Consider the following 27,092-nt stretch of genomic DNA (forward strand, 5'->3'; position numbering starts at 1 on the left):
TCTGCTTAGTGATTTATTTACCTCTGAGGGGCCCATCAGCAGGTGGAATGGAAGACCCCTCCCACCCTGACACCTTGGGCAGCCAAGGCATTGTACTCCTTCACTGCCTGCTCTGTCTGGAGGACCCGCACATCAATGCCTTGTCTCTGGACGTACTCCACAGTTGATGGAGGCACCTGGGAAGAAGGAAAAAGACAAGTAAGTTGGGGGAAGGCCACCCAGGGTTTCCTTTCCTGCCATGAGGCAAGTGTACTCTACAGAAGTGGACAGGGACAGCTGTCAGTCTTTGATCACCCAGCAAGTCACCAGTCTAAAATTTGGCAGTGAGCCCCAGGGAGTTAAAAAGGCATCTAAGAAGCTGACAGAAGTATCATGGTATGTATGTATAAGGCTCAGGTGAAATGGAAATGGAAATGGAAAAGAGGATGTATTTTGGAGTCAGTCTGGGATTTAAGTCCTTACTAGCAGTGCTCCCTTGGGTAAATGAATCTCTGACCCTTTGTTTCTATGTCTGAAATAGAGCTAATAGTACCTAACTCACACAGTTGGTATGAGAACCAATTCAGCTAAGGTATATAAAATGTCTAGATGTAAATGTTAAATGTTTTGAGTCAGTCCAACCTGAGTCTAAATTCTAACTTTGTCACGGACCAAACAAGAGACCTTAAGGCCAGCTGTTTAAAAGTTGTCAACCATAATTTCATCCCCTATAAAATGGGATGATCTATCACAGGGTTGATATGAGGATGAAGTTAACTAATGTATTTATACTGCAGCTCAAATGTTTGACCTCCTCAGGTGTCTGACCACCCATTTAGAGCAGCTCCTCCTAAGTCACCATTTTCTTCATAGCATTTATTACAATCTGAAACTGTCTACCTTTTATTTTCCAAGAGGGTCATGAACCTTGTTTGTTTTATTTATCTTATTGTCCCCAGTGCCTAGAGTTGTGTCTAACCCATAGCAGGTAATAAATAAATACTTGTAAATGAGTTTATATAAAAGATTCTCAATAGTGGCAGCTATTATTGGATATATTTTCTCAACTCTAGCTTGTCCAGAATATTACTTTAAACAGATTTTAATTAGACTCTGCCTCCTTACAGCATGGAGTGAAATAATTTTTTGCCCTATATTACTTTCCTATATGTTTGAACAATTTTATAGCAACAATAGCCTTATAGATAGCAATTATTTTAATGGGGGAAAAAGTTTAACTAAAAAACATAAAGGGCACCTTTGTGAGTAGGGAACTGGATTTAGGACATCTATATAGAGGAAAGAATGAGGTAAATCGCTATACAGTTATGTCCATAATGTAATAATGTAAGTGAATAAAAAGTTATAGAATATACAGTATAATCCTCTATGAAAAATGTTTTTGAGTATACACATATATACCTATAACTGTAAGTGTGTATACATTTGCAGATGTGTAGAGAGAACTAGAGCAGTATACATCAAAACATGGAGATTGGGGAGGGAATATCTCTCACCTCTTTACTTCTATACTTCTGCACTGACACTTTTATAATAAGCATATATTATTTCTGTATGTAAAATAATACCTTTTTACTGTACTTAGAATAAAGGGGAGAAAAAGCACAAGTTCAGTGTGTCCAAGAAAAGAAAAATAAGAGTACTATAAAATGTACTATGAAAGTGTAAAATACTATAAAAACCTAAAGGACCAAATATTAATAGCTATAGGGCTTGAGAAATTCCAGGATTGGGGAACTTCTGAAAAATAGTTGAAACAACACAGGCCTAGGGTTAGGTAGAGACTGGAGAGTCCAAGTCTGATTCAGGGAGAGTAGTCGGTCATCTTTTATCCCAGGGCACCCACTGGTTCAGTACATGATATTCAGAGATGAACTCCCAGAAGGACATAACTCTAAGGTAAAGGTCCAAGAGATCACCAACTGTCCTCAGGGATGGTGTTTTCACCCATGCCTACCTTCAAGGCCTCACTCATCCCTCGGCCAATCACAAGGGTCTGTACACCCTTCTTGACAACTTCCTCCACATCTGCAGGCTGCACACCAGGAGAATGCTGGACATAGAAAGAGAAAGTATACCAGCTATCTGCTCTTTTATAATCTTTGCAATCAGCGTTTTTGTGGGATTCCTTCATTCACCCATTTATTCACTGAATAAATGTTTACTGAGGTTTACTTTGTGCCAAGCAGCATTCTCATTCTGCACCCTGGGAATAACAGATGATATAGCACCGTCCTTAGGAAGCTCTAAATGTAGTGAAAATATGGAAGACTAAAAAAATATGTCTGTAGTTTTACAAGTGCTACAACGAAGTAAGTTCAGGGTGTTGTGAGAACATAGAGGAATGTTCAGACTTAGCATGTCAGGGTAGGCGGTCCGTGTTCAGGGAAGGCATCCCAGAAGAGGTGACATTTAAGCTGAAACCTAAAGGGTAAATAGGAATTAACCAGGTTAAAGGAAATGAGGTGAACAAACATTCCAAATACAGGAAATACCATGTACAAAGGCTCAAAGGAGAAACCTAGTACACTACAGGCAGTTCAGCCTGACTGAAGTATAGCGACAGGTGAAGGCGTGGGAAGAGATGAGGCGGGAGAAAGCAGCTGCACACCATGCCAAAATCTGGACTGGGGAAAGATTTCCTAAGAATCTCCACACTGTTCCCTTCTTCTGAGCCCCTTTCCCACTTAACTCAGGGGAACCTTTACTGACGCTTTAAAACTTGCCTATCACTCTGTAAAGTCTTCCCAGATTTTCCCAGGGATATTTAAGGTAAGGTGTTTAATCAACATTAATCCAACATTAAAGTATGGTGGTTTCTCAACTGCTTACACTTCAGCAAAGAGGATAATGCAACTCACAGTGTGGCAACTACCAGCCCAGCTGGTACATAATGGGTTTCAGCTGTTAAGTATCTGCACAGGGATGACACTGTCAGCACTGAGGCTCAGAGAGATCTCGATCCTGTTATTCAGTCCAGGAGCATTTGCTGAGCACATATTCTGTACTGGGCCCTATACCAGGCACTGGAAATACTGAGAACCAGATAGTCCTTGAAGGAGCTTTAGTCAGGTACAATCAGTGAACATGTGGGAATACTTAACAACAGGCTGAGATAAAATAGAGTGGAGGATCTCGGAAGGGGGAAAGAATAAATATGAGTGGAAAACTGTCACAGAATTCATGCTGCTCTGACCTAGGAGTAGGAGTAGGAGGACCTTTGAAGCAGTGGTTATGGAAGGGGCATATTCTAAGCATAATTAGAGATGGTATAGGAGAGAGCTGCTGAAAATACCAAGACAACAATTGTACCCAAAAAAGAGGGTTTTTTCAGGGGGCCTAGAAAGATGATGGTTTAGAAGAGATAGGATTGAAATTTTTAGTTTTATAAAAGGTGTGAGGAGAGCAAATATGAGTCTTTTCATTAAATCCTGCAATAATACTCTCTTACTGTTTATACTAGCAGTTTTCCTAATCTGTAGCATTATTCCATGTGATCTGCATAATGATCCTATAAAGTAGCACAAAGCTTCTATTCTCTCCTTTTTATAGGTAAGGAAACTGAAGCTCACAAAAATATATACACACTGGCCAAGAAGACAAAATTATTAAGTGGTAGAGATGGGATTTGAACTAAAACACGTTTACCTTCTGGTTCAGTGTACTTCATTAGAATACTGCACCCTAGGGGGCAACTTTGTTGGAGCTTGAAGGAAAAAAGTCTAATGACCACATAGAGTGTGCTTAGCTCAGTGACTGCCCCATTGCAGGTACACATAATTATTAGTTTTTAAGTGTAAGCCTGAATCTTCCCTAAAGTAATCACACACACACACACACACACACACACACACACACACACACACACGAGCTAAAAAAACAATAGGAGACAGAATGGAATATTAAAAAATACTTGACTAACCCCAAAGCAAAGAAGAAATGAAAAACATGAGGATAAACAAAGAAATAGCAAGATAAAACACTTAAACATAACTATATTGATAATAACATTAAGAAGACTAAATGTGTCTAACTAAAGGCAAAGATTGTTTTAAAAAGCAAGATCCAACTAAATGCTATTTACAAGGTATGCATTTTAAATATAAAGACACACAAAGTATAGAGACAGTTTGAAAATAAAAGGATAAAAAGGTGAAAAATGCAAACACTAAGAAAGATGGTGTGATTATATTAATATCAGATTAAGATTAATATCAGGAAGTGTTACTAGAAATAAAGAGTGTCATCTCATTATCCTTAAAGGGCCAATTCATCAAGAAAATCTACAGACTGGTAGAATAAATTTGCACATCACATATATGACAAAGAATTGGCATTCAGAGTATATACAGAACTTTCAAAACACAATGATTGAAAACAATCCAATTTTTAAAAAATGGCTAAAGTATCTGAACACTTTACTGATGATAGGTGGATGGCTATGAAGAACATGAAAAGGCAGTCCATATCCTAAGTTGCTAAGGAAGTGTATATTAAAGCCACAATGATACATCAAATGTTGATGAGGATTCAGAGAAGTTGAACCTCTGTGACAGAGCTAGTAGAAATGTAAAATGTACAGCTACTCTGGGAAACAGTTTGGCATTTTCTCATTAAGTTAATCACATACTTAATGCAACTCAGCAATCACACTCCTGTGTATTTATCCTAGAGAAATGAAAACTCACCTGTACATGAACGTTCATAGCAGGGTTTTTTTTGGTGAGGTAGGCATGTTATTTCCCAGACTTTGAAGCAGCATATCCTACTCTAGATTTTTTTCCCAGTTGTATTGAGATATAATAGACATACACCACTGTATAAGTTTAAGGTGTGCAGCACAATGATCTGTTCTACATCTATCATGAGATCTGTTTTACATATATCATGAAATGATTACCACAGTAAGTTTAGCTAACAGCAGCATCTCATACAGATATAAAAAGAAAAGAAAAAATGTTTCCCTTGTGATGAGCTCTTGGGATTTACTCAACAACGTTCATATGTATCATATATCAGTGTTAACCACAGTCATCCACAGCAGCTTTACTTGGAGTAGTCCCCAACTGGAAACCCAATTTTCACCAACTGGTGAATAGATGAACAGATTGTGTTAAGATACAACAATGGAATACCAGCAATAAAAAAGGAACAAATTATTGATACAGTAACGTGGATGAATCTAAAATGTATTATGTTAAGTGAAAAAAGCAAGTCTCAAAAGATTACATACTATATGATTCCATTAATATGACAAGTAAATGCAACACATGTGTTAGGTCAATGGCAAAATATTAATAAGGTCGATATATTAGATAATATATCAATGTTATTTCCTGATTTTGATTATTGTATTGTGATTATATAAAAGGATGTCCTTCATAATAAAGATCAGAGAATAAATAAATAAAATTGAGAAGAATAAAGCAATAGAAAAAATCAATGAAACCAAGAGCTGGTTCTTCAAGAAAATAAACAAAATAGATAAGCCTCTAGCCAGACTATTAAGAGAAAAAGAGAATCAACACACATCAACAGAATCAGAAACGAGAAAGGAAACATCACGACGGACCCCACAGAAATACAAAGAATTATTATACAATACTATGAAAACCTATATGCTAACAAGCTGGAAAACCTAGGAGAAATGGACAACTTCCCAGAAAAATACAACCTTCCAAGACTGACCCAGAAAGAAACAGAAAATCTAAACAGACCAATTACCAACAATGAAATTGAAGCGGTAATCAAAATACTACCCAAGAACAAAACCCCCGGGCCAGATGTATTCACCTCAGAATTTTATCAGACATACAGAGAAGACATAATACCCATTCTCCTTAAAGTTTTCCAAAAAATAGAAGAGGAGGGAATACACCCAAACTCATTCTATGAAGCCAACATCACCCTAATACCAAAACCAGGCAAAGATCTCACCAAGAAAGAAAACTACAGACCAATATCCCTGATGAACGTAGATGCAAAAATACTCCACAAAATATTAGCAAACCGAATTCAAAAATACATCAAAAGGATCATACACCATGACCAAGTGGGATTCACCCCAGGGATGCAAGGATGGTACAGCATTCAAAAATCCTCAACATCATCCATTGCATCAACAAAAAGGACAAAAACCACATGATCATCTCCATAGATGCTGAAAAAGCATTTGACAAAATTCAACATCTATTCATGATAAAAACTCTCAACAAAATGGGCATAGAGGGCAAGTACCTAAACATAGTAAAGGCCATATATGATAAACCCACAGCTAACATCATACTGAACAGCGAGAGGCTGAAAGCTTTTCCTCTGAGATCAGGAAAAAGACAGGGATGCCCACTCTCCCCACTGTTATTCAACATAGTACTGGAGGTCCTAGCCATGGCAATCAGACAAAACAAAGAAATACAAGGAATCCAAATTAGTAAAGCAGAAGTTAAACTGTCACTATTTGCAGATGACATGACATTGTACACAAAAAACCCTAAAGACTCCACTCCAAAACTACTAGAACTGATATTGGAATTCAGCAAACTTGCAGGATACAAAATTAACACATAGAAATCTGTGGCTTTCCTATACACCAACAATGAACTAATAGAAAGAGAAATCAGGAAAACAATTCTATTCACAATTGCATCAAAAAGAATAAAATTCATAAGAATAAACCTTACCAAGGAAGTGAAAGACCTATACCCTGAAAACTATAAGACACAGTTAAGAGAAATTAAACAGGACACTAACAAATGGAAACTCATCCCATGCTCCTGGCTAGGAAGAATTAATATCATCAAAATGGCCATCCTGCCCAAAGCAATATACAGATTTGATGCAATCCCTATCAAAATACCAACAGCACTCTTCAATGAACTAGAACAAATAGTTCAAAAATTCATATGGAAACACCAAAGACCCTGAATAGCCAAAGCAATCCTGAGAAGGAAGAATAAAGTGGAGGGGATCTCGCTCCCCAACTTCAAGCTCTACTACAAAGCCACAGTAATCAAGACAGTTTGGTACTGGCACAAGAACAGAGCTAGATACCAGTGGAACAGAATAGAGACCCCAGATATTAACCCAAACATATATGGTCAATTAATATTTGATAAAGGAGCCATGGACATACAATGGTGAAATGACAGTCTCTTCAAAAGATGGTACTGGCAAAACTTGACAGCTACATGTAAGAGAATGAAACTGGATCACTGTCTAACCCCATACACAAAAGTAAATTCGAAATGGATCAAAGATCTGAATGTAAGTCATGAAACTATAAAACCCTTAGAAAAAAACATAGGCAAAAATCTCATGGACATAAACATGAGTGACTTCTTCATGAACGTATCTCCCTTGGCAAGGGAAACAAAAGCAAAAATGAACAGGTGGGACTAAATCAAGCTGAAAAGCTTCTGTACAGCAAAGGACACCATCAATAGAACAAAAAGGTACCCTAGAATATGGGAGAATATATTAATAAATGACAGATCTGATAAAGGGTTGACATCCAAAATATGTAAAGAGCTCACACACCTCAACAAACAAAAAGCAAATAATCCAATTAAAAAATGGGCAGAGAAGCTGAATAGACAGTTCTCTAAAGAAGAAATTCAGATTGCCAACAGACACATGAAAAAATGCTCCACATCGCTTGTCATCAGCAAAATGCAAATTAAAACCATGAGATATCACCTCACACCAGTAAGGATTGCCACCATCCAAAGGACAAACAACAACAAATGTTGGTGAGGTTGTGGAAAAAGGCAAACCCTCCTACACTGTTGGTGGGAATGCAACTCAGTTCAATCATTGTGGAAAGCAGTATGGAGGTTCCTCAAATGCTTAAAATAGAAATACCATTTGACCCAGGAATTCCACTTCTAGGAATTTACCCTAAGAATACAGCAGCCCAGTTTGAAAAAGACAGATGCACCCTTATATTTATCAGAGCACTATTTACAATAGCCAAGAAATGGAAGCAGCCTAAATGTCCATCAGTAGATGAATGGATAAAGAAGATGTGGTACATGTACACAGTGGAATATTATTCAGCCATAAGAAGAAAACAAATCTTACCATTTGGAACAACATGGATGGAGCTAGAGGGTATTATGCTCAGTGAAATAAGCCAGGTGGAGAAACACAAGTACCAAATGATTTTACTCATATGTGGAGTATAAGAACAAAAAAACTGAAGGAACAAAACAGAAGCAGAATCACAGAACCCAAGAATGGACTAACGGTTACCAAGGGAAAGGGACTGGGCAGGAGGGAAGGGAAGGGAGGGATAAGGGCAGGGAAAAAGAAAGGGGGCCTACGATTAGCATGTATAATGTGGGCGGGGGCATAGGGAGGGGGATATGCAACACAGAGAAGACAAGTAGTGATTCTACAGCATCTTACTACGCTGATGGACAGTGACTGTAATGGGGTTTGTAGGGGGGGGACTTGGTGTAGGGGGGAGTCTAGTAACCATAATGTTCTTCATGTAAGTGTAGATTAATGATTTAAAAAATTAATAAATGAAACAAAAAACAACAGAAGAAAAAAAAGGATGTCCTTGTTTTTGGGGAAATACAGCTGTTTGGGAGTACAGGGGTATAATATATACAATAGTTCAGAAAAAAATATCAGGAGAGAATGATAAAAAATATGTTAATATTTGGATTTGAGTAAACATGGGAATTCTTTCTAATACTATTAATTCTTTCTAATAAATAATTTCAAGTGATCTGAAATCATTTCAAAATGTTTTTTTTTAAGTGTAGATTATGGCAGGATAATAGATTATGAGGAGATCACATACAGACACACATACACACTCACTGCTTCCTGATTTATTTAGCCAAGGAAACAAAACTTAGAAGCCAGGTGGCTACACAAAGCAGAAGCAGATGCAGAGTATATTTGCCGGCTTCTCCATGTCTCTTGATTCCTTGTGGGGTGTGCAAATGCTGCTGACTCTATCCAGGCAGGCAGTGAGTTTTCCAGAGCAGGTAACGAAGCCAGTTTCTCACTAATACACTTCAGCACCTTTGTAAGGAGTCTACACTAAGTCTGTATGAGCTTATGTTTAAGGGAATAACAACAAGTGTTCTAAGTTGATTCTTGACAAGTAGAACACCTGAAATGTCAAAGGGTGACTCAAACTGATCAGCAGCAAGGGTACATCCTCATCGTGGGAAAGGATGCAGAGCTAGTGCCTAGGTGGCTCTGAGCAATCTCCCTGCCTGCAGCTTTCCTTCTTCTCCACCAACATCAGAAGAGACCAGGGAAAATTAGATTCTTTTTCTATAAGGTTATTTAGGTTCATAAAATTTTTTAAAGGGAATATTTTTTCAGTTTATTACAATAATTGGTTCTTAAAGAACGTAAAAGCATTGGATTAGATGCCCTTTTTAGTTCCACGGCTCTGGGACCAATTCTGAGTTGAACAGTTATGACAGGAAGAACCTAGAGTTTGTTTCTGGGGATAGGATCAAGATAAATATTTAACAGAATCACAGTTCAGGGTTGGAGAGCTCCTCAGAGTGATACACAGACTCCAAGAGCTCACATTCTAGAATAAGGAAAGAAGGCCGCTGTGCAAAATCATTGAAAGATCAGAAGAGTGCAAAAGCTTAACCCTCTGGAGATTCAGCCTGGAGAGCTGCAGTCCATCAGAGTGGCTGGATCAATGGCACTGAAGTGACGAATTCTGCTGCTGTGTATTATACCACAGGCCCAGGATGTCACGTACAGAGCAGTGAAAGAGAATTCTGCAACATGTGGATCCAGGCACCGGAGGGTGATTATGCACAGCCTTGTGCAGAGGCTGTGACTGGAGCATCGGCCTGTTACTGAAGTGCCCTCAAGCTACCACCAGCTCCTCCTCTGCTTCCTCCAATCCCTCAGGGCAAACCACTAAAGCTCTCTTCCCTTAGTGAGCATCTGATTCTGTTCCTCTTCCTTAAGAGGCTTTCCATCTCACAACATGAGGCCATAAAAGATTGTTTTTCTCTTGGGGGAAAGCTGTTAATTGTGGGGAAATGTCCAGCTATTATCTGTTTTGTGGGCCAAACAACAGGGTGGCATCCTACAAGGCTTGGACATTTCCCCCTATTTTATGTTAAATTTGAAAAGAAAACATTCCTAAATTACACTTTCAATGAAACATTTCCTTCTGCCACAATGAAGTGAATGTGTAGCAATGCTGTTATCTGACAGTGTTGCTGATAAAAGCAAAATCTGTGAGTTAAGGTTAAAGGATCCTTGGAATCTGTCCCCTGTGGACACTGCGTGAGTCACATGCTCATTACTGCTTGTCTGAATTAACAGCCTTTTAAATGATCTTCCTGCCTCTACCAGGGCAGAGACCCATTTTTTTGTGTGTGTGTGCCACAGGCTACTCTGGCAATCTGGTGAAGCCCATGGCTCCCTTTTCAGAATAAAGTTTTAAAATGCACGATATAAAATATATAGGATTGCAAAGGCAATAGCTTTTATACAAATACAGTTCTCAAAATATTAAAAACAGATGGGTGGTCTAGTAATATGTTGCTGTATTAATTCAGAAGAGTGGAAATCTTTTCTTAAAGTCCATTAGCAGACTTACGCTCACATCTCATAGTGGCAGACCACTAGGTGTTCTTTGAAAATGCATTCTGCTCCTTTTCTGGGGCATGTCTGCTTAACTAGAGACTCCATTTTCTGTTCTCCCCTTGCAGCTAGGTGTGGCTGTGTGATTATGTTATCACCAATGTAAAATTCAATGGTGTATGAGCAGAATAAATGATAGCATGCCTACGTTTGGGCCTTAAAACATTGGGTTTGAGTTTTTTTCTCTTTTCCTTCCTTTCAAGTTAGAGCTATGGCATGGCTACAACCAGTTCCCACCATTCAAATGCTCTAGAGGATGGGGGAGTAACACAGAGGGAAAAAGACCTGGGCCTCCTGCAGTCCCTTCTTACCTGTCCTCCCTGCCCCCAGCCTAGGCTGTACACACTAACATATATATAAAAGAGAGAAATATATTGCTCTTCTTTAAGCCACTGGACTTTGGGATTTCTATTACAGCAGCTTGACCTTTACCCTAACTAATTCCACAGACTCATTCCTAAACTAAACCATGACGGGAGAGATAAATCATTTGGGGTAGAACAGGTATTAGGGAGTTAACCACACTGGACCACCACAAGGGACTGTACTTACATGCCGAATATGTACAAGGGAGTCACAGGAACATTTGCCTTATGAGAATTCAACTACATTTTCATAAAAAGAAAGAATTATTTAAATAGTGAGGATAATCCAGCCATTCTACTCAGAAAGACTATGCCCTGGATTGAGCATGAGATGGCAGACGTGCATCTGTGATTCCTTCCATCTCAATTTCATAGTTGCTGTTGCCAGTGTGAGCCTTTTGTCTCACCTACGTTTCAAGTGTTTACAACTACAATATGCATTTTTCAAACAACAGGGACCCTAAATGCAAGGCAACTACTTTATCTGGTCCACTATTGAAGATAACCAGGATGTTCTAACATTAAGGGCATCTTCTTGAGGGATTTGACTATAAGCAATTTTCATCTTAAGTGCTGACTTTAAAATTTCATCCCTGCATTAAGATTGAAGTCCACCATAATAGTCTCAACAATCAAAGTGATAGGATCTAGGGCTTGGAGGGGACTTACATGTCCATCTAACCCCAACAACCTACATGATATTAGAGTTTCCTATAAAAATAAATGTTCATAGATATGGGTGACCAACTGAGGAGCTTTCCCCATGATTCTACTCTAGCATTTCCCTCACACTTGTTTGCATACATATATCTCCCTGCTTTAAACTAGTCTCCTGGTTTACATGGGAAACATCCCCTTCAAGAATTAGGTCAAAGAGCAAACCTTCTGTGAATACTCCCTCAACTCAGCAGGCAGTCTTAGGAGTGCCTTCTCTGCCCCCATCGTACCTCTTTTGGCTCACACAATACAGCAATCACAACAACTGTCTCCTTGCCTCCTTCCCCAGTAAAGCTCCTCGAAGGCAGGGACAGGTAATTTATCTTTAAGACAATGCCTGGCACCCACTAAACAATTCCTATATATTTTTGAATGTTTGAGCTTCAGTTGATTCTGAAAGAGTGAAAAATCAGCAAAGTCCTTTCTCTTGGAGAGTCTTTCAACTTTGACTTTGAACAAAAGATGCAACAAGGAATGCTGTTCATTTTTTACTAACAAATTTAATCATTTCCACATTTCAAAATTGTCCTGTTCATCAATTATTGATACTACTGAAATATAGTACAGACTTCCATAAACTGGAATTGGGTAACAAATCCACATCTACATTTACATTTTGATGTAAATCAAATCAATTCATATTGATGGTTTGGGGAAGTAAGGTTCTCATTGTAGGAGAAGGAAGGCACAGATGCAGAAGTGGGGAACAAGAGAAAGAATCTTATGGTGTTGAATTAAAACTAGAGGCATCAGTATGAACTCATCACACACAGGCACACATCTTCTGGCTTTGTATACTTACAGGGCTTAGATGTAGTGATATTCCAGTAGCAACCATAACACCTAACACACAGCTCTTTGTTTCTAGATACCATTTCTCACTAAAAGGAACCAGGGTTCCTAAAGAAGGGGCTGAACCCCAGGATAATACATCTTGTTATACCAGGAAGCAAGGCAGTGGTAAAAAACTGATGGGAACATGTCAAAAGGACACTGGCCAAATTTTGGAGAATTTAAACCTCAAAAATATTAATAATGGTAATGGACTAAACATGATCTTATTCTGTTAAGGTTGCTATAACAAAATACCACAAACTGGGTAGCTTATAAACAACAGAAATTTATTTCTCACAGTTCTGGAGGCTGGAGGTCTAAGATCAAGGCACCAGCACAGCCAAGTCTGGGTGCGGGCCCTCTTCCTGGTTCACAGCTGGTGACTTCTCACTGTGTCCTCACCTGGTGGGTGGCATTTCTCTGCAGTCTTCTTTTTAAGGCACTATTCCCATTCACGAGGGCTCCACCCTCATAATTTAAGCACCTCCCAAAAGCCCTAATTTCTAATATTATCATCTTCGCGTGTTAGAATTTCAACATATGAATTTTGGGGGGACACAAACATTCAGAACATAGCACATATTAAATAAAAAAAGAAAACATGAGCACATGGTGATAATAAAAATGGTGGGAGTGGCAGAGGGAAAGCTCTTTACAGAGGAATCCAGCTAATGAATGTAGAGGTAATAATAAAATAGGAAAAAACACCATTTTGTAGGCACTAAAGTAATAATAAAATTCAGGCAAGGATCAGTGGTTAATGCTAAAACCACTAGGTGAAAAGATTGGTGGGAAACAAGATATTTACGAAGTATCAAATTATAACTGTACAAATTACTTATTGAATAGGAATGAGAAAATGTTTCTTTACCATGGAGAAAGCTGGTAGATACCATCTTAAGCACATGATCAAGCTTAACCACATCAGTAACTGGGCAAATTGACTTTATGTACCTCCAGATATAATGCACATGAGACATAACTGCCTGTGAAGCATTGTTGCCAAAGATGAATACCTTGAATCTAGTCATAATAGAAAAAAAATCAAATAAATCTAAATTGTGGGCTATTCTATGAAACAACTGGCCTTAATATTTCAAAACTATGATAAAAGAGAAAAAGAATGGTGAGGAATTCATTTTAAATTAAGACACTAAAAAACACGACAACAAAACGCAATGCATGACATTTGATTGGATCTTAGATTTGAAAGGAAAGCCAGCTATAAAAGACTATTTTATAGGAACATTAATATAATATTAAAGAACAAACCTTAGTTCTCTCACCTGGACTATGGCATCAATTTTTTCCCTGGTCTTCCTGCCTCTTATTCTACCTCTTTAAGGTTTATCTTCTGTTATAATTTTGAAAAGATAAAGCTGGTCATGTCATTGCTCTGTCTAGAAAACTTCAACTGTTTTCCACAGACCTCTAAATTAAGCAAAAACTCCATATTTAATACTTAATATTATATCAGTATTTATTTAATGTTATCATATTTAATGTTATTAATATATATCAATGTTTTGTTTCTTGAGAGTGATATTGTGATTATTTATGGAAGAATGCTTTTGTTCTAGTAGATATATGCTGAAGTATTTAGGGTTCATGTGTCACGATGTCTGTGACTTCTTTCAAATGATTCAGTAAAAATGAGAGAGAGAAAAATAAAGCAAACATGGTAGAATGTTTACATCTGGTGAATCTAGGTTAATGGTTTATATGTGCTTATTTTTTTCAAATGTATTACATAGGTTTGAAATTTTTCAAAATTTAGAACAAAAGGGGCAGGAGAGCTTCAAAATAGAAGAGTTCAACTCAGTCTTTCCATGGCAACCAGGTTTAGAGGATGAATGGGACAACAAAAGCAAAAGCAAACAAACTCAAAAGGAGAAAGGGTCAGGAGCAGCTATCTTTACTGCCTGAGCACTGGAACTTCTAGTCTGGTCAATTCTACACCTCTCTGAGAATTATGTTCCACTTTATACCTATTGGCTTGAAATATATGTATAAAATAAAACCACAAAACCAACAAAAGTTATAGAGGATTTTTTTGGGACTTAGGAAATTTGAAGACTCTGTATTAGATATTATTGTATCAGTGATAATATCATCATTTTTGTTAACAGTATTGGAGCTATGTAGGAGAAAGTTCATGTTCTTAGGGAAGACATGCTGATCTGTAAATGCCATTTAGTCTCAAATGTTTGGGGGAGGGTAAGTGTGTGTGTGTGTGTGTGTGTGTGTTGTTTAGAGAGAGAAAACAAATATGGTAAAATGTTAACAACTTGAGGATTTAAATAATGGGTATATGGGTACTTCTTGTACTAGTCATACAGCCATTTTGTAGGTTTAACATTCTTCAAAACTAAAAGTAGGGGTAAAGTTTCCACATTTCCTTTAGTTTTCTTTGGGTGGTTGCTAATTGGTTTGGCTTACTTTTAATTTTACACTTGTGTTATATCTTCCTTCTTCACCCATTTCAGCCTAATGAAAGGACATATAAATGAATTACCTATGAATGTTTCCACATAGAAAACTATTCTCCAATAAGACAGTTACTGCTTCAGGGTAGAAATGAGCAAGGACAGTATGAAACAGTAGAAAAGAATGGGTCTTAGAGGAAAATTCTGGTTCAAATCTTTGTTCCAGAAATTATTAGTTGTGTGACCCTGGAGAAGCTGTATTTGTCCAGGCACAGAGTAGTTGTCTAATGATTGGTAAAGATTTGGCAGGAGGTGGTAGTATTTATTATTTCAAGGACACTGGTTGAATATAATAATTTTTTAAATATTTCCATTCTTTAATCACTATATAATCAGATTTTTTCCCTTTCAAATTAATTTAAAAAAATCACATTAACCTCTACCTCAAAGGGAATATCACAAAGGATAAAAAAAGTTGTTTAATGACATTTATAATGAAAAATTCAATGTAGAAAACATTTATTGTGCTCCAACTTTATAAGCACTGTGCTAAATGCTTCTAGTTCACTATGTAGTGAGGAAAACAGATAAATACCCACTCATTATAATAGGTGAACTGTGTGCTAAGTGGCACAAAGTATTACAGAAATACTGAGAAGGGAGTAAGCAGCTCATTCTCACAAGGATTATCAGGAAGTGCCTCATAGAAGAGGCAATACAAAGGCTAGGAACTGAAGGTATATAAGATTTCAATAGGTACAAAGGAGAGCAGGTCATTCCAAGTGAAGGACATGGTTTTACAAAGGTAGAGAGGAATGAACAATCTCGGTAGGTTTATAAGGGAATAAAATTTGGAATGGAACAGTAGATCTTCAAATATATAGAAGATGAGACTGAAAGGAAAATTTGGAACTGTATCATTAAAAAATGGCTCTGATAACTATCCTAAGGAGTTTTTGCTAAGTTTTGAGGTCTCTGGAAAGCTGTTGAAGTTTACTAGGCAGGCCATTAACATGCCCAGCTAGTATCTTTTGGAAGTTCTAACGGAGGATTGACCTAAAAGGGTAGAATAACGCAGAAAGACCAGATAGGACTGATGCCATAGTCCACATGAGAGAACTGAGGCAGCCAGAGGGACTAAACATGAAAGACCTTGCTAAAGCCAAATCAACAAAGTCCTTTGTTGGATGTGGTTGGTAGTGGAGGAGAAAAGTGAAAAAAATGTGCCTGTGATGTTTCTCTTTCAAGTGACTGGATAATGATACCACTATGTGGAGATAGAGAACACAAGAAAGTACCTGGATATTTGTGGGGTGGGTAGAGAAAAGGAAATGAAGTTAGCTTTTAATATGTTTGGTTTAAGTTACCCAAGGAACAACTTATTCAGGTGTTCAACATGCAGTTGAACATATTGATAGCTTGGATGATTGTTCAGCAAATATTTACTCCTCTTGACCTCTTATTGTGAACAGAATATATTTCTATGTCCACCGAAGTTAGTGAACTTGGGGCGGGCAAAGCCTTGAAATATACTTGCACAGTCTGGTTTATGCTTGTGAGCTTCATCTGTCATCGTGAGAAGAACAGATTCTGGATAGCCTGCTGGACTGAGGAGGATAAGGGACATACAAAGCACAGTCCACTCAGCAACTTGATAACTGCAACCTGAAGTAGAGCTACTCCAACTAGATCTAGAAGCATTATATTAAATGCTTATTATTATACAGCATGAAGTTTTGGGATGGTTCATTAAAAAGAATGACTGAACAATGCTACTATATGTATAAAGCTTAAATAAAATGAGATAGTATCTCCATCAGTTGATGGCATAAACAAATGTAGTAGTCCCACATAAGAAGAACTCTCCTAAATCATCTCAGGCACTTCTCTCAAGAATTGCTATTAAGTAGCATTTGATCTATAAATCAGAGTGTTTTGTGTCTAAGACTACAAATAAATAATTCAGTAATTTTTTAATAGTAACTAAAGAAGTAATTGGCCATTTCAGTAGTAACATTGGGAGAAACTAACAGACTCAAGCATTATTATGTGCTATACACTGTTCTAGGTAACTTAAGGATGGAAGAAAAGTAATTTAAAAAAGCAATTCTCTACTATGTGAAAGGCACTGTGGTAGATGCTTTACAAAGATGAACAAATTTACTATTCAAAGCAACCCCATGAAGTAAAATCTTCCAGAATCCACTCCCAGGATATTCTGATTCCATAGGCTGGATGGTAGAGGCAAGGAAGATACAGAACATGCATTTTAAACAAGCACTCTAGATGATTCTGATGCAAGAGGTCCATGAATCACACTGAAAAATACTGATTGAAAGAAGGAATTTACATGAAGGAAAGCTACATACATATTATAAAAATTTATTCTTCCCAACCTATGTATGACTCTTATATCAACCCTAGACAGACATTAGTATGTTCCTTTTATGGATGATGCACAGAAAGGCTAAATAAGTTGTTTAAGATTACTGAGCTAAAATGTGACAGTGCCCAGATCTATGAATCTAAATGTCTACAGATATCTCTAACTAGATACTCTAATGTAAGTTCAAGGTCAACATATTCCAAGAAAATTAATCATTTTCTCTACCCAGCCTCTGCCCTGAACACAAACACAACTGTTCCTCCTCTGATGTATCTAATCTCAGTGAATGGAACCACCAAGTACCTATATCTCCATGCTAGAATTCTCTCATCTGGTAAATCTAATAAACTACCTTGTCCTATCAATATCACCTCCTTGATAGTTTTCATATTTGTTGTTTCATTTCCAACTAAAGTACTACTAACTTAACAATAACAGCTTCATTTATCGAGTGCCTGTACCATATCTAGCCCAGTACATTAATCCTTAGATCAACTCTGAGATAGGTAATGTTATTATTTCCATTTTATAGATAAGGTCTCTAAAGCTTAACAGCTTTGATCCTATGTCCTTTTGTCTGTAAGCCCATGAGCTCTAGATCAACACCTCAACTTTTCCTCTCATCTTTTCCAATTCATATCTACCAACTAGTTTAGAATATCTTCTCTTGAGCATCCTGCTGAAAAATGAAACTCAACAAGATCAGAAACTGAACTTATGGCAACCCTTTCCTATTTTCCTATTATCATCAGTGGTACCTTCACAGTTTTATAGTTTTTAATCTTTATGAGAGGAATCATGATGCAGTAGAAAGAAATCATGTAGTAGTAAAATAATTAGGAAGTAGTTTATTTTAAATATGCATTACCTATGTTTTAAATGATTTATGAAAGTTTATATTATTTAGTTTTTAGTAATGATTGTGTCTAAAAACTGGCTTACAAAATTCCTGAAAATTTAACAGTTATCACAAACCAGTGAAAGCCATGTCCAGCATACCACTGGATAAGTATGAACCCAAAATAGTTACTTCTGACTGACATCAGTTAAAATGGATTAAGAACCTCTGAAAATCCTCTCCTCCATAAAAGCAAGAACATTGGCAAAAGTGGTCAGAATCAACTTTTTCTGTACTCTGGAAATTAATGAAGATTGCCAGTAATTCAAGGTGCATTTATTAAAGAAAAAAAGGCAGAAAAGTGAGCTTTGTGCATCTTTAATTTGCCCTATTCTCATATATCCTGTAACCAGTTCTGTGGTAGCCTTGAAAAGCAAGCTACCATCACAGTGAAAACCACCAGCTTGGTAGTTATGTAAGATGAAGTAATGTATTAAAGTTCCTTCATATTCCCACAGGCTCTTCATTTGATCTGACTTGGAGTTTGCCAATGCAAATGGCCCCTTTCCCTAAAGAAGTTTGTCAAGAACAGTCAGAGACAACTGTTTAACAGTGCAGGTCCCTGAGGAGGTAGATAACAGGGCAAACTAAAAGTCAACCAAATAACTCAAAAGGTAAAACTGGGAAATTAGGTGTCATAGGGGGCTTTGAGAAGCTTTCATATGAAACTTAGTACTGAAAAGGCCATACATGTGTGTAGGGTTGTGCACATGCTCAGAAATGACATGAGAGCCCTATGGTCATACTCTGGCTAACCTTGAGACGGCATCAGCGAGAAGCAGGCAGAGTTTTAAATTGCCGGTGTGAGTGTTGACTATACAACCCAAAAGTGCATACACAGCCACTCAGCAAAACTAGAACATCTATTGTTGCCAGGCATGTAAGGAAACCTCTGCCCAATTACTGTTTCAGGAAACCATATTCAAAGAACTAAAGGAAAATATGAGAACTGTGTCTTATCACACTGAGAATACCAATAAAGAGATAAAAATTATTTTTCAGGGACAACATAGAAATGCTAAAGTTGAAAATATAATAACTGAAATGAAATTTTCATTAAACAGGCTAAGCAGCAGGTAAGAATGAACTCAACTGAAAAACAGGTCAATTGAGATTATCCCATCTGAGAAAAAGGAAAAAAAAAGGAATGGGGACAATAAACAGAGCCTCAGACACCTGTGGGACACCATAAAACATATTGGTATACTCCTAATGAATGTTACAGGGAGATAGAAGGAGCAGAAAGAATATTTGAGGAAATAATGGCTGAAAACTCCCCAAATTTGATGGAAAACAACAATCTGCATGTCCATGAAGCTCAACATATTCCAAGTAGGATAAATACAAAGAAATCTACTCACAGACACACAGCAGTCAAAGTGTCAAAAGCTGAAGGTAAAGAGAATTTTGAAAGCAGCAACAGAAAAGACTTGTCAAATCCAAGGGACCTTTATTAAGAATTATAGTTAATTTCTCATGAATAACCAATGGGCCAAAAAGAAAAAAAAATGAGATGACATATTCAAAATACTGAAACAAAAGACCGTCAATCAAGGATTCTATATCCAACAAAACTACTCTTCAAAACTGAAGGATCAATTTTCATCATTACAGCCTGAAGAGCTCCACAACCTGTTCCTAGTGAAAATTATTGAAAGAAACAATAAAAAATTCAAAAAAGTAAAAAAAGACAACAATAAGTTTAACAAAACCCCCAAAATCAGAAAAACAGAAAACCACTAAAAGCCTTTGGAAATGGTCCAAAGAGCAAAGAGCAAATGAGAAAACATCTACTCAAGAAAATCTACAACTACTTGGTAGGGAAAGTAAGAATGCATGGTCTGTAAAGAAAGACTGCTGCCTGCCCCCATCCTCCCAGCAGTGAGGCAGATTTCATTCCAGACTGTTGCAGCCAAGAACATAGGGCTATTTCTCTTCTCAGCTATCAACTGGAAGGCTTTCTTCCTGGGAGAAACAGGACTTTGGTGTTTCTCATACTGCTCCAGCTGCCTGTTGCTGAGACTAGATTATAGGTGTGGGTGGTTGAGTGGTGGGGCTCCATTCTGTCATCCAACCACCAGTCAGAGAATGGATACTCTACCCTGGGCATGGCACACTGAGAATACTGCAGGAAGTGCAATTCAAGGGAAATGCAAATTCAAACTACAATGAGATAACATTTTACAACTACTATGATGGTATAATAAAAACCAAACCAAACAAACAATAGAAAATGCTGAGGAGAGACTTAGAAAATTGGAACCAGCATACATTCCTAAAATCTAAAATGTCAAATGGTGCAGCTGCTGTGGAAAACAGTTTGGCAGTTCCTCAAAAGATTACACACAGTAACCGTATGACCCAAATGTAGGAAAACTAGAAGTTCCTATGGCCAGGATCCTCATCTGACTCTAAACTTGGTGACATAATTGGCTTATTGCTAGGCTAATGCTTACATACCAGTTGGTAATGAGCATTATTGCTGGTGTTACTATTAAAGAGCTCCATCCAGTTCTCTGCCCAGAGGAAGAGACTGAGACTGCATGCAAACTACCCCAGAGGCAGATGTGTGGTTCCTGCACTCGACCTGACCTTGTGAGAATAAAGCTTGGTATAGGCCCCTTTACCCCTTACATTCTATTGTTATTTGGTTTCACCAAATCCAGAGTGAACTTACCCCGGGGCAAACCCCCTCAGGTGAGACACCAACATTTCCAAACCGAGGTATATACCTAAGAGAGCTGAATAATTCTGCTTATATGAAATGCCATCTGTGGCAACAGAAAGTAGATTAGTAGTTGCCAGGAGTTGCAGGGAGGGAAGAATGGGCCATGACTGCTAATGGTATGAAGAATAAGTATATTCTGGAATTAGTAGTGGTAATTATTGCACAAGCTTATAACAACAAAAAAGTCCACTGGATTGCATACTTTAAAAGGATGAATTTAATGGTTGGTGAACTACATCTCAAGAAAAAGAGAGAGAGAGAAAAGTTATTTTTCACTAGGTCATTATGGCTCAAGAGGTTGGAAATCACTTGGTCAGCCTCATGCAGTGCTAACCAAAGACTAACATCTTACCTCTGTTCCTGTTTCTCTCCAATCCCAAGCCCGACAGCCACCTGGCCACACTTTGCAGTCCTTATAGATTTTAGTAGAGCCTTGTACTTTCATCTGCCCCCATGAGAGGGAAGCAATTTCAGGGGAAGACATAGGAACTTAACTGAACTCTGAAAAAAAAGGAGAAATATACTAAATGATTTACAAAGTAAGGTTGAAACAGTTCCAAAATACAGGAGCTATATGATATGTAAATATTTTAAGACATAATACTCTATAGAAGATACAGTAATCCCTGGTCTTCTGAGTTAAGAACCATCTTTCTCATTTATGTGGTTGTCACTTCTTCTCCAGAGGTCTAAAAAGTTAAATGTTATTCTTGGGATCCTGAATCATCCAACTATATAAACTAGATACTACAGTTACTCCTTAGTCTCTGGAGGACATCTCAGGATATTTTTTGAGATATAATCAAAAGGTGGAGATTTACTTCAGCATGATGGAGGTTGACACATCCTTTTCCCAAAAGGCAACTGTAAAGCTCGACAAACTTTCAAAATAACCAGTTATGTCTAGTTATTTTATAGTGTTGTTCAAGCCTACTTATTTGTTGACAGTTCTGCCCAGTTGTCCTAGTTGGCCATTATTGGGGATATTGAAGTTTCCAAGTATTATTGCTGAAGCATCTATTTCTCCTTTCAATTCTATCAATTTTTGCTTCATATAAATTAGGGCTGTTGCTGGGTGCATATATATTTTTAATTGTTTTATCTTCTTACTATATTGACTCCATGTGGTTTTGATACACCAGTTGTTCCTCTAGCATTAGGAATGAAGCAGTGTCCTAGGCTAAAGCATCAAATACCTTCTCCTTTCACTTTTTACACTAGTTACACTGGTTCAGGGTTGAATATGTGAACTCAGTTGGACCAATTGGTGTCAATTTTAGGTCTTTTTTGGAGGAATTCTGAGACACTGAGTCTAGGAAATATAGAATATAGAAAGGTTCCTTGAAACTGAGACTGCTATGAGGGAAATCAGCCTGAAAATTTGGCTGATGCAGAAGGCAAAACAGAGAAGCACCAAAAAACAGAATTACCATCTGATCAGACCACACCTCAAGGATGAACTACCATTGGTCTTTTCAATTATGTGAGGCAATAAATTCCCTTTATTGTTTAAGCCTGTTTGTCTTTTACTTCCAACTTCAAGTATTTGACACAAAAACCAATTTCACCTTAATGATTCACCAGATATTTGAGAGTGTCATCTTAACAGTATTGAATATTTTGCCAACATAGTTCTGCTTGGCATTTGGAAAACTATGTGCCTGACATGACATAAAATTTTACTGAATGAAGGATATATGATAACTACTTTACTCATGCTTAGCTGTTATCTGGGAGTATGGAGTTAAAACAGAAATTTTACCCAATAATGTTTCCTCTGTCATAATCATGTGATAAAGATCCAGTTTATTCATTCATTCATTTTCCTCCACATGTAATGCTGAGGAAATGTGTTTCAAACTCTGCCTAACCACAGCAGCAAATAAATTTTATATCATTAATCCGCACACATAACACACATATTTCATGTTTTCTATTTTCACTCTTCTTCATTTTTAAAATAATTCTGGCTTGATTCACCACTGACTTTAAAACGTACTGGTGGGTCACAACCCATAGTTTAAAAACCATTGCTTTAGGTTAGGGACATATTCAAAATAAATAATGAGGATAGCATGGGCATTGACTACATCAAAATGGGAGTGGAGTGCTAGAATAGGGTCTGCTCTGTCAGTTACGAATATTCAGTTGCTGGGAGTTGTTGAAGAGAGACTGTGACAGCCAGTGTTACTTTGTATGCTCAGGGCAGGGCTCTTCCACAACCAGCATGTAAGTACAGTATCTTAATATCTTACCAGCCAGTAAAGCCTTTCTAGTCCACTCCAATGAATATTAGTTTTTTGCTGTACAAGATACCAAACTGCATAATGTGATTCCTGTCCTCAATTATCTAATAATAAAGTTAAAACGTGTAGACACATAGCTACAATATGAGGTGTAATACATTATAATACAGGCAGTTGCTTGATATAATTTTTCTTTTAGTAAAAATCTTTATTCCATCAGAAACTGCTCTCAGCCGGGCTTTTAAGAGAAATGAATAGACTAATGCATAACTCTTAAGAAAATATATGGTAAGACACTTTAAAAGTGCTTTCTTCAGTGAACATAATTCCATTATAATTAGATGAACCAGAAATAGCTGGATTAAATCTTATTTATATTATGACTTCTATTATTTTCATACATGTTCTGATTCAACTGTGTTGAGGAGCATAGATTCCTACTTCTGTTGACACTTAATAGCTTTTTCACTGTGTAGAACATGTATCCACACACTTCTTGATGTATTAACTCTTAAATGTGAGCTTTAAATAAACCTAAGTAAATTTGTTCATCACTGATTAGGAACGCCCCAAACTGGCTCCACAAGTGAGTCTAAATCACTTTGACATACATTTATCAGGCTTATAATATCTGTAAAAAATTTGGGTAAAAAATGCAGATAATATGTTGGGGAGGCAGAAGGATGTATAAATTATTCTAAGGCAGACTTATCAATGCAATTTGGGAAAACTGAGAAAAAAGTTATTAACTTTTAAAATTGAGATATAATTAGTTAAAATGGAAAGTTACTGTTTATAGAGTTCGGTGAGTTTTGACAAATATATAAATTTGCCAATCTAGGAAGTTTCCTTGTGTACCTTTTTAGCCAATCCCCTTCCAAACTAAAGAAACCATTATTTTGATTCCTATTACCATAGACTAGACATTGATATTGATGGAATTCTTAAGTACCAGCTCTTTTTTGTCTGTCTTCTTTCACTCAACATGTTTTTGGGATTCACCCATGTTGTAGTGTGTATCTGGTATGCATCAGTATGAGTAGTAGTCCGTTGCAGGAACGTATCACAATCTATTTATCCGTTCTCTGGTTGATGAACATTTCGGTTGTTTTAACTTTTTGGTATCTTGAATAAGTGGGCCATTAATTCTAAATGAACAAATTAAGGAGTTTTTTTCCCCCCTAATAGGATGTGACATTTGAACTATCTGAAGAAATTTCTCATTCATAAACAAAGTTAGACTGAGTGTAGGTAATTTAATGCTGTTTTAAAGGCTTCACGGCAGTAGCAATAAACCAATTATAAGTTTTTGAAAAAAAGCTACTTTTTCTATCTTTACATTCTATTCTGATATACATAACTCAGTTACTCAACTCCATAAATTGGGATTAGACTCATGTAACCCACAACTTCTCTTAGCCCAGAAAGACAAGAAGAAATGGTGGTACTATGGGTGTTTGTCATTTCTTTTCTTTTCAGACTTAGTGACAGTCTGACCTAAACCTTGCTTTGTAGTTTAACATCTCTTATCTTTTGGCTGGATATAACCTTCTGATACCCAAGACTTTGTTCCCAATCTGGTATTGGATTTGTACATGCCAATCTGGACTACAAAAGGCAGAAACGCTAACCTTATTAATCAGTCCCCCATTGAATAACAGAGTGAGCTTTGAGAAAACTATAGTATAAATGTGGTTTTTTTTCGATGTTATTTTACAACCCCATGGGAGAGGAGGAAGTAAGGTGCTGGAAAGCTGAAAGTGAAGAGACAAAAAGGGAAGCAGGGGTAAGGGTCACAAAATGCTATAATTTAATATTTCTTTTGGTTTGAAGATCTTTCCGTCACAATTTCTTCACAAAGATAATCTTTTGCCTAATATTGTGTATCTGCAATTTATTTAAGGTCAATTAATATCTTATAGAGGTTTTTGTATCTTTTTGCAAAACTGTTGTTTATAAAGATGTGTTCTGGGTCAGATTTTTCTTGCACTGGGATCTCCAGGTCTCCAGGTCTAGGGATCTACACTTGGCAGTATGAGAGTTCTATGTTTTAGTTTAGTTTTGCGTTTCATTTCAGTGTGGCTTAAAAGCAATATTTTACCACATATTAAATTAAAACTTCTCTTTTGCTATGATAACTCACAACCATAGCCATTTTCCTGAAGTAAGAATTTTCTTTATTACTCCTTACTGTGGTAAAATATATATAACATAAAATTTACCATGTTAGCTATTTTTAAGTGTATAGCTTAAGGCATTAAGTACATTCACACCATTGTGTAGACATTATTTTCTTACACCAGTATTTCCTTTTTGTTTGTTTTTACATCATTATTTCTTAAACAGGAATTTTCAAGACTATTTCATAAGCTTCCAAAGAACATTTTTTTTCCTTTACAAAGGGTTTGTATATATTACTTGGGATTAGGAATCAGTATTTTAGTTAATAAATTTTTTTAATATAGAATTGTTCTCTCTTGGTAAGTCTTTGGTTAGTAAGAATAATACAGATCATTATGGTATTACCCTTTTTTACTGAGAAAATTCCATTTTTAATTGTAGTAAGCGTTTTCTCTGTTGCCAATACATTTTTTGCCTTTATTTCTTTAGTCCTTTAATTATAACTTGTTTTATTTTACATGGTTTATATACCTTGTTTCAAATTATTTTTAGGAAGTAGGTACTATGAAAGCTATAAATACACACTCAATTTGGCTCAAAGCAGTACACTATATAAGTAAACTATATAAAGTAGTAAACTATATAAATTACACTTGAATTGAATCAACTCCTTTCAAATAAAAGTACCTGACGTTTTAAAAGTTCTTAGAATGTGCCAGTAAATTGTGCTAATCAATTTACTATGAGGTAGGTACTATTATCACCACTTCACAGATGTTCAAATAAATGAATCTTCTGCAATGTTCTGGAGCGGTTCTGTCAGGAGTCAAGTCTGGCTAAATTCCAAAGCTCAGGCTCCTAACCATAATGCACAGTGCATCCCCAGTTGCACATTCTACTTCGCGTTATTGATGGCTTTGCTGAAATTCTTTGTGGGAGAATGTTTACTGCTGTCCCCGGAAAGCGGATCCCTGTCTTCTAACCAACTTTTTGCTCCTGCACCAAAGTCTACTATCACGCCTGCCCTTGGTGGAGTCCTAGACTACCCTCCGACCCTGGTCCACTAGAGAGCTTATCCTCTCAGATCATCGTGCCTCAACTGAGCCCCTACCCCTCGCACCCCGGGACGCAGAGCAGGGCTCTGTACCCTCAACCTTGGTCCACCTGGGCAGGCTGGTCACTTGAGACCCCGATCTCCTATCAGGGCCCCAACTCCTCATACTGATGATGCCCGCGGAGCCCTGCTGCCTCAGGCCCTCGTTCCTCAGACCCTGCTTTTCGAGCACAGCCGCAATTGTACCCAGAAGACAGTGACACCCCTCGGCAAACTTTCGCAGGCTTCTCTTTACAAAGGTCCCATCCCAACACCCTACTAGAAGCCCCTCTCGACCCTTCCCCTCCCCCCACCTCCAGAATTGTGCCTTTTAAAAAATTCTATTCTCTTTTTCTGCTTCTTATGCACTTTTCTCAATTTCCCCCATTACCTGGTGACCCAGTTTCAGTTCCCAAAGTCCCTCCAAAACTCACTCGACGCCCTCCCTCCGCAGAGCTGGGATCTCACACGGCCCGGGGCTTCACCTCACCGAGACTCGCTCAGGTCCTCCTGGCTGGCGCTCCCATTACTCGCCCCGCCCCGAGGACGCTTTTCGGCCAGTAGTCGCGCGAAGCCCCACCCCCTCCGTCTATTGGTCACCGTTCCTAAAAAGTCCCTCCTCTCTGGCGTCCAGCCC

The 27,092-nt window shown here is 37.5% G+C and overlaps 1 protein-coding gene across 3 annotated transcripts; it reads right to left on the bottom strand.

The window, feature by feature from the left end:
* On the bottom strand, nucleotides 1-27,054 carry AAMDC (adipogenesis associated Mth938 domain containing). 3 transcript variants are annotated; one of them, XM_017652007.3, is made up of 4 exons: nucleotides 26,946-27,054; nucleotides 21,348-21,496; nucleotides 1,958-2,053; nucleotides 1-176 (listed from the first exon to the last, which is right to left on the bottom strand). In XM_017652007.3, the coding sequence occupies exons 2-4, from the start codon at nucleotides 21,477-21,479 to the stop codon at nucleotides 36-38; spliced, it is 369 nt and encodes a 122-aa protein (XP_017507496.1). In that variant the 5' UTR covers nucleotides 21,480-21,496; nucleotides 26,946-27,054; the 3' UTR covers nucleotides 1-35. The 3 variants fall into 3 exon arrangements, with proteins under 3 accessions (XP_017507496.1, XP_017507494.1, XP_017507495.1); XM_017652005.3 differs by having other exon boundaries at nucleotides 26,890-27,027; XM_017652006.3 differs by having other exon boundaries at nucleotides 26,847-27,001.
* Nucleotides 27,055-27,092: the final 38 nt, after the last annotated feature.

The sequence above is a fragment of the Manis javanica genome, chromosome 11 (genome assembly GCF_040802235.1).
Source record: "Manis javanica isolate MJ-LG chromosome 11, MJ_LKY, whole genome shotgun sequence".
Lineage (NCBI taxonomy): Eukaryota > Metazoa > Chordata > Mammalia > Pholidota > Manidae > Manis > Manis javanica.